Below are 9,201 nucleotides of genomic sequence, written 5' to 3'. Positions count from 1 at the left end.
ATGAATCATAAGGCTTTCATTATCTATCAAGTTTGAATCCTAACTGTTTTCGAAAATATGTGAACTTGTGTTGGTTAAAGAAATTTAGAATAGCTACAAATGCTCCGAAAATTAAGTCTTAATTACACCTAAAATTACCTGAGTGGAAACTCATCCCACAAACACTTTTCCGAAGAAAAAAATATCATTATGACGACGATGTTAACTGCTCCTAGATGTTTTGCAATATGATTTACGCAGCGTACAAAGAAGAAATATACTTAACAAGAAAGATAAAATCTGGGAAAACATTGCACCTCTCCCACTGAGACCCCCCAATATTTTGAAGCCGCCAAATTCATCGACTATAATGTGTTCTGTGCGATCAAATTTTTCGTATCTCTATACGACTCCCTATGCACGCTCTATAGGGATTTACTGCCTAAAAGTGGAGAAATTATAATTCAAAGTCAGACTGACAATTTTCTGTCACACGCCTGATTTCTTGACATTTTGTATCGCTCCAGGCGTAAATTTCTTTTATGGGGAGGGAAATCGAGTGAATATATGTTGTTGGTCGTCATACACTCAAAAAATTAATCTGTTAATGTTAACAGAAAGTCTGTTTTCTCAGTGATGCTAGAATGTATCATGTTATTATAACATAATACTGTATCGTATTCAACATAATAAGCTGTTAGTCTAGAATCTTTATAATTAATTAATAGAAAATGTGTGTTATATTTAACAGAATAGGCCTACTCTATTGCAATAACATAATGCATTATAGCATCACGCAGACAACCGACCTTCTGTTCATATTAACAGATTCATTTTGTTAGTGTAGATGGGTCAGTTGCACTTGTAAACATACAAACCTGTAATACAACTTCTATTTTCATGTAGGAATTCACGTTTCAAATATCTGATCTACAGAGATCATTGGTGTACCCCACACCAACTTGTGGTGTGTACCAAAGAATAAGCGTTTCAAGTAACCCCAGTGAAAAAAAAAATCCATCAGCATGAAATTACAGCACCACACTTTAATACATTTTATACATGTAATTGTAATGAAGGGTCTCGTAATATAGGGTTATATCAGGAGATTGTTGTCAGATTTGCAGATATTCTAAACTGACGATGACAAATATGAAGGAATACAGTTCAGTAATGCCTTATTAAGGACTAAGGACTTATTGCTGCTTGCAATCCTTACGCTGTTTGCGTCATTTCCATCAACCAAATGCTCCTCAGTGGTTTAATGATGTCGATGGTCGGCAAGGTCATGATGGCCATGGTGCTCCTCCTTCCCATGTCCAGCATGGTTCATATGTTGGCTGTGGTCGCCATGACCGACCTCTAACGTAGCTTTGTCCTTTTTGCCACGGTGCATATGCTTGCCATGGCCATGCATGTGATCTTCGTGGTTGTGGTCTTTGTGATCCCCGTGATCATCATGAGGATCGTGGTGATGGTCTCTGCTGTGATCATGGACGTGCGACTCCCAGTGACCGTGCGGTTTGGCCCGGACAATGGTACAGCAAGCTAAGTTACCTCCTGCATCACCTGATGTTACACTCTCCGGAGACCCACCCTTTCCAAGATCATCCTTTTTTTCATGAATCTGCAAGTCATTTATATTTGATTAAAGAACATTTATCCAGCAAAAGTTCACATGGTTGTTTAAGACATTTTACCTACGTTGAAGACCGCTTCGAGGGCCTGATGGTTAGGAGTCGTATTTAATAATTTTTCAGCCATATGACGACGAAGGAGCCCTTAGAGTGCATGTAATGCGCCTCCTTTTTGCAGGAGGGATTTCCACCGCTCTTTTATCTAGTGCTGCTTCACTGAGACGCCTTACCGAAGGCAAGTCAACCGAGGACGAGTGCTTGTCACCTTATAAGTAAATTATAATTACCACTAGTGCCCTCCCAATTATGTTATGATATCCAACTAGTGTGCTTCTAGAATCGTTCAGGGCCATATGTATCTTCCCTTCGTCGTCACAGCGGATGTTACCATAATCACCAGCATGTCTGAAAAAGAAACACGCTCTCATTAAAGAGAAATAACAGAAATATTTTTTTATACACATAAGATGAAAATAATGCTACCCCGAAGAATCCGTCAGTTTATTTTCGTCTTTGTATTTAAAGCATATTTTACGTTGTATTATTTAAACACGAGTCAAGTGTGAAATAATCCTTTCCTGATTTCTGATACAGAATGCAATGATGAACTATACCATCGGAAAGGTTGAAGACATAGCATAAAACCTTAAATTATCTCAAATATCCGAAATCGGGTTTAGCAGTTTTAGCCTTTATCCCATATGTATATTATAAATTCAGGATTCACGTGTGTCTGTTAGTCATGTTGGTTGAGAACCAACGATAATATTTTCAAATTTGGTATGCAGATAAATGTTATGCTAATCCTCTGTAAATGCATCATTCACTTCTGATTTCTGGTTTGCTTGTCAACATAATATTCATTGTAATTCTGTGGATATATATGTGATTGTAAGCAAATGGAAGTAACATCAGTTGCAATAGGAAGTTCCGAACCGAATAAGTTTTCAGAAATGCTATAACAAGTCTCTCCCTTCATCGGAGGGGAGTTATCCCTAGTGCAGCACTAATCTGCCAATTCTTCGGGAATCAGTTTTTCAGCCTTCATCCTATTTGAAATCTTAGTATAAGGCTTCACCATGACAAGTTACAGAGCAAACTCGAAAACGGGCTCTTGTTGCTCATTTTCAACAATATTATCGAGTTATTGTATTTGATTAAAAGTTGGCATACGGCTTCATTAAGACAAGTCACATACCATGTTGGAGTGTTGGGCCGATTCGTCAATTTTCAACGCAATTATGATATTCTTTTTTCTTTCGTTGACATATGCATAACTATCATTCTATCGGCTCAAGTCGGTAGGGGTACATCCGTTTATTTCTCTATAAGCTCTAGAAGACTCGCTACATTAGGGAAAATCATTCCTAAAGTCTTAAAATTACAAAAAAGAGAACTGGGGCGGGGGGGGGGGGGGGCGGTGCAATACGCTCATGAAATTGTAGTTAACCTCCATGGTTACTTCTGTGACTCCAGTGGTTTCATACATCGTCGAAATATTACCGGTAATAAAGAACGTGTTATATTAACTTATCCGGGTGTCCTTTGCGATTGTAATTAGTGCTGAGATATTCATGTGGGTTGCATCTCAGCTAATTAATGATATTCATGTAATTGTTGTAATTAATTTATTAACGTGGAGAAAATTTCCTCTTACGGAGAGTTTGTGTTTAGGTTCAAGTTTTTCTTTGAAGTTACTTGCTCTTGTTTTATAAATTTGCTTTACAACTACATAGGGGATGTAGTAAAGTGATAACAGATGAAGGCAAAAATGTGACCAAGGGCACAGCCAACCACGACAGCATGGCAGGTAACACATTGTAAATTATGACAAACCCCTACATCTCACATTTTAGGCTATAATATAATATAGTTTATATTATTATGTTCTTAATGTACTATAATACACACGACAACGAAAAAGCTGTAAAAGTTACACGTTACTGAATTCTTGGGAAAGAATAACGCTCAGCTGAAGCTTTAATGAACATGAAAAAGTCTTGCGATTGCGATGATTCCATGCTTAAAGACAAACATCAAGTTTCAAAGTGTTTGTTTGAGACTAGCTTCAAGGATGTAGTGTATAGAATTAAAAAGGATATACAACGACATGCAGATTGGTCAGTGACGCCAACGATAGCGCCTGCATGACAAGTCATATGCTTTGTGAATAGTCAAGATTATGGACTTGTACCCTTTACCTGGTATCATCGTTTGGGGCCCCGTGAACCATCATAAAGGGGTTAAAGTCTGACCCCGTGGACTGGCAGCCATCGGTGAGGTCCCCAAACTCATGCACGTGCAGACCGTGTTCGTGTTGCATCACACCTTTGTGAGATTGGAACCCTTCAGGTCTATCATCATTTCTACTGGACCACCGTAAATCTGAAAAGACAAAATGAAACTCCCAAATACCTAATTCAAACAGCAAAGAAAAGCCGTAATATGACCTTATAAGTTTCAGATTCCTACTGATTTTGTGGTGGTGAGAGTCTTCCTGACAATTCAGCAAGTTAAGAACAAATATCGAAATAATGTGTACTTTATTATTTACTTGGACCAGTTGATAAATTCATCTGTTCAAATTTGTTTAAACAACATGAATTCGAAAACGTATCTTTTAACACTTCAAAACTTAGCGTTACGAAACATGTAACTGCAAACTTTTTAAGTTTAATGTATATCTTACCAACTGTCTGAGATGTACGGCGCCAGTGACCTTTGACCTTTTCTTTTTGGGTACTCCCATATTTGGTCCCATGGCGCAGTGCGCATAGACGTAATCCTCTATGGAAAGTAAGCAAACATGAATGTATTTGTCAGATTTTTGCCATCATTTCTATCATTTTGCATGGTAGGCCTAACTTTGACTTGCATATGTTGAAAGTGAAATCCTAATGTCGAGCGTGGAAGTAATTTATAAAAATGATATCAAAATATGCCTATTGGCAGAATTACAATTCATTATTTACATGTCTCCAAAATGTATTCAGTATATGACAAAGGATGTCATCGTCAGTTTCTAATGACTCCAAATGTGTAACTTTTGATCGTTGTATCTGCAGACGCCAGGCCATTTAACCTTCTCGAAAACACTCACCAGAGTGATCGTGTTTGGCTGCCCTTCCTCGTGTGAATGCGGGTCCATGGTGACCAGGGTGATCTTGTCGGTGGTCGTCATGATCGGGGCCATGATGTTGAAGAGCTCGAGCACACATTGCGCAGGCGTGTCCACCTCGACCTCCATGGGCGCCGTGATATCCATGATGTTCGCCATGCTCTCCGTGATGGTCATCATGGTTGGCGCAGTTTTCGCCGGCCTCGTGGATGTGAATGTGAATATCGTCGTCCCCTTCGTGATGTCCCGGATGGACGCCGTTCACCGTTTCCTCTGCTGGCGCATCATGCATCATTTTACTTTTCTTTCCTTTCTTCCCACCCTTTTCTTTTTCCCCGGGTTTCGTGGGCTTTGCCATGACGTCGGCAGCAGCAGGTTTGTTGTCGCCATGGTCATGGTGATGGATCGACCTTCTCCTCACAGTTTCCTACCTCGTGTAAATGAACGTGGACATTGCGACCATTCTCGGAGTGGATGTGATGGACTTCTACAAAGAGAGCAGTGGGGCTTTAGTAAAACAGTTCGTGGGCGCGCACAGTGCACATCTATAGCACGGTGATAATAACATCACCAAGAAAAAAATAGGATTGGTTAATGAACGCCTTAATTGATTACTTTATCGATGAGATGAAATAAATCTATGTTCAAGATCAAAAAGAATTCTTTTTAATTTATATATAATATATATATATATATATATATATATATAAATATATATATATATATATATATATATATATATAATATATATATATATATATATATATATAGATGCCACTGGCTGTGTGTGTGTGATAAAATTGGGGTTTGTGAACTTTTGTGAACTCAATGTGCAAAAACTTTCCAAGCTGAAAGACAGAAGTGCCTTTTAGAGAAAGTAATGTGTACTGCAAAGAACGTCAATGATAGCTGATTTAAATAAAATTAACATCGCTACCAAATTTTAATCAAATTTTAAGACATTGGAAGAGTTTTTTGAAAATATTTGTAATTGTTACTATTTGTTTGGTTTTACCAGTCGAATATTATTGTCGAAACCATCAGGATCCATGAGGTGTCTCCCATGCCGATTTGAAAGGTTATGTAGGTTACCATGACATGCCGTGCAAATGGGGAGGGTGTGATGAGCAATGGACTGGTGTGTGTATTGCTAACCTTGAAAGATGCTAACATCCCCCAAGATGCAAGTCATCATATGCAAACAAATATCGTTGATACCAATACCGACCGCCTACCCACTGCACATTATCTAATTACACAGTACACATAACTGGGACTGTTTGTCATATACCATTGTAAACCACATATATCTATAAATGAAAAGTTGACAGACCGATAACTGCATTGGTGGATTATTTCACCACAAATATGGAAATATGTAAATATTCTTCACGAATGACATAGGCGAGGACAAATCTCATAAGAGCATGTCAAAGCTACATACTATAATGTATGAAGTTGAAAGAGTGCGGCTATGGGGGTGACGTTAACTGCTATGAGATGTCTTGAACAGTATCCATTGTTCAAAGTTTTGTCACTTATTTTCGGATCAGACAGAAGAAGGCACAATGTCCCCGGGTGCCTAAACTGAGAGAAAGAGAGAACAACATGTATGCGTAACTCTATTTCATTTACATTCAAAGTAAGCAAACGTTGGTTTATGATCATTGCTTGCATTTTAGTACATGCATGTATTACATAGACCTAGATACCTTACAAGAATCGTTGCCTCCATTTTGAAAATATATGGAGATATCCCTTATCAAGATAAATAGAGAAACCTGTTACAGATTTACTAGTTTTCAAGAGTTAGATAAGAGTTAAATTTCCATTCCAAGAAGGACATGCTGTTGACAAGAGATATGACCACAACAAACAGAATGTGAAATTAATTCCTGATAGTAATAAGCTGTCGTAAAACAACTCAAAACTGAAAGGCCGGTTGGGTGCTACCAGCATCTTGAAAAAAATCCAGTGGCTTGCTTATAACTTTCGTTTGGGTAGCAGATTTAAATGGTTGTTGATTGTTTTATTTCCACAGCACTGGGTGATTCTTTCCATCTAAACATTGACTCTAAACATTGACATTCTACATTACCAAAATACTCTTCAAACAAAACAGAAATTTCCACACTCACATTTCGTGACAAAATCTGTCCTTACAGCAATTTTTCAAAGAAAATAATAAGTTACAAACATATTAAAAAACAAAGTTATTACTAAGACAATTATTAAGAAGAATTACCGGTCATCATTGCTATTAGCATATTCTAACGAAATCAAATCAGCCTTTCAAAAAAGGTAATGTTCGAATACTAGCAGGACATCCAAATCTGCAGAAGGTGAAATAGGATTGTCATTTGAATTTATATTTCCCTGCGGAAAGATTAATGTACTTGTTTAATCATCTAATAAATACAATTTTTTCGAAGGGTCATAAAACATTATATGGCGTCCTTCTTAAAATGATTGAGTATACAGCTATATTTGTTTTATAATATGCTCAAAAGTTTTGCTTTAAAATGCATAGATTTCAGTCTTTCCAAGTGATTTTATATTTATTTCTTATTCAAGGATATACACGTATTCACAATATATATTTGTGTTATTATAAAGGGAATGTCAGGTGAATGAAACCAAAGCATCGATGACAGTGTGGTATTTGACACTTGACATTTTTACTTCTTTCTGCTCCTATTCATGACCATGCTTAAACTGCAAATTAAATGTATAGTATGCAATGGTAGTAACCATCGAATGTTATTTGAAAACAACAGACTAGCGCATTCTAGTGACATATCATATTTATAACTGGCATATATCGGTCAACTGTCACTACAGCAGGAAATATGATATATAGGTGCGATCATATTTCTTATTCCAGTTTTATCATGCGACAATGAGGAACATTAATTTTAACAAAGCATTAACATATACTTGTACATGCATTACTAAGCATTTAAAACATCTGAAATCCACACCCACTGAAGGCTTACGTTTGTTCAAAACTAAATTACAATATAGTACTATGATTCATTCTTCCAAGACGACATATAATACAAACCATAAAAGAGTTAAGAAAGTATATAAAGTGAGGAAGACAGGACGAAATCGTGTAAAGAGAAGCAGTCAACAGTTTTTAAGACATAACCTGTATATGTCTCTTTCTAATTTATGCATATCTTTACAATATCCAAATTCGTAGTAATACAAACTGTAAACGGCATAACAGAATAACTATGCCTATGTGCTATGTACATTGTTGCTTTCTGCTTACCTTCTCGACCTGACACAAAGCCGATTGAAATTCCAACAGTAAGGCAGGTTAACAGCAGCAAATTCATCCCTACTGTACCTAATCTCGCTGTATGTCGTTCGTGTCCTGCGTTTCACGAGACCGCCAGTCTTGATTGGAATAGCCTGACTGATGTAAAGAAAACAAGAGGCATGCCCATCTGGTGGGAAGCGATGGCGAGTCACATGATCACTGCATCACAGTGGAGGTGGATCCGGCTACATGCATATCAACTATCCACATAATTCGCCGGTAAGTCAATACACAGACATGAAATTAGATTAGTTCTCATCGAAAAGCCGATATGTCACCGTGGGTCAGTTTTAGAGAGCGTCTTAAAAATCTAATGTGAACCCGATGCTAAATTTTCGTATCTTTTGAACTTTGTGATCCATAGAACACATTCACCTAGTTCAAAATATCATGGCACAATCCAATTACCACTCTGCAAGAATCTGAGACCATATTAACACGTTTGCATTCAGGATAGATGTACATGGCTTAACATAACAGAAGGATTGTTATGACCAGCAGAATAACGCAAACCTGTAAGATTTGTTTAACACAGTGACACAAAAACTTCGATGAATGTACTGTGTTACGGATAAACTCCATAACAAAATATAGGTATGCACTTGGAATCTCAAAGGTGGGTATAAAAATTAAAAAACACACACCTTTTTCGGGTTTTAATTGCACTATATGGGAACACTACATATAGTAGAAAAAAACAAGTCGTGCCGTGAGGCCAAGCTTCTACAATTTTCCTTGGAATTCAACGCTGTTAATGGCGAAGACAACATTTGACCTTGATCTGTGGAGCGGCTCTGCTGAAGAAGATTTTTTCATTTCTTTAAGGTTATATATAGTATTTTCATACATGACTACTCAACAGCAGTTTGGTTCAGTACTGACGAACAGTTGTCCCGGAAATAAATTAAAAGGGGGTGTAGAGAATATATTTTTTTTTGTTTCGTCCGAGCAAGAACAATTATTTCCAGCTTTTCAGCTTGGTACACAAACTATTAAACGAACTGAGCCGCCACCCAGTCAATTCTGTCATGAATTTATCTATTTAACGAATGATTTCCATAAGTAACATGGAGGAATGTACACAGCCTATGGATCGAAACATACCAAGATTGACGTTCCAGGTCAAACTTCGCAAGGCC

At 37.4% G+C, this 9,201-nt stretch overlaps 1 protein-coding gene across 2 annotated transcripts; it reads right to left on the bottom strand.

Moving 5' to 3' along the window:
- Positions 1-1,010: 1,010 nt before the first annotated feature.
- Positions 1,011-8,189, bottom strand: LOC135471406 (uncharacterized). Of its 2 annotated transcripts, none has more exons than XM_064750635.1 (6): positions 8,012-8,189; positions 4,717-5,221; positions 4,306-4,403; positions 3,818-4,001; positions 1,904-2,021; positions 1,011-1,606 (listed from the first exon to the last, which is right to left on the bottom strand). In XM_064750635.1, exons 2-4 carry the CDS (start codon positions 5,090-5,092, stop codon positions 3,939-3,941), a joined length of 537 nt encoding a protein of 178 aa, XP_064606705.1. In that variant the 5' UTR covers positions 5,093-5,221; positions 8,012-8,189; the 3' UTR covers positions 1,011-1,606; positions 1,904-2,021; positions 3,818-3,938. The 2 variants fall into 2 exon arrangements, with proteins under 2 accessions (XP_064606705.1, XP_064606704.1); XM_064750634.1 differs by having other exon boundaries at positions 8,012-8,181.
- Positions 8,190-9,201: the final 1,012 nt, after the last annotated feature.

Source organism: Liolophura sinensis, chromosome 7 (assembly GCF_032854445.1).
Source record: "Liolophura sinensis isolate JHLJ2023 chromosome 7, CUHK_Ljap_v2, whole genome shotgun sequence".
In the NCBI taxonomy this organism is placed as follows: domain Eukaryota; kingdom Metazoa; phylum Mollusca; class Polyplacophora; order Chitonida; family Chitonidae; genus Liolophura; species Liolophura sinensis.
Note: the sequence above shows the minus strand (reverse complement) of the source record. Positions and strands in the feature narration are given on the sequence as shown.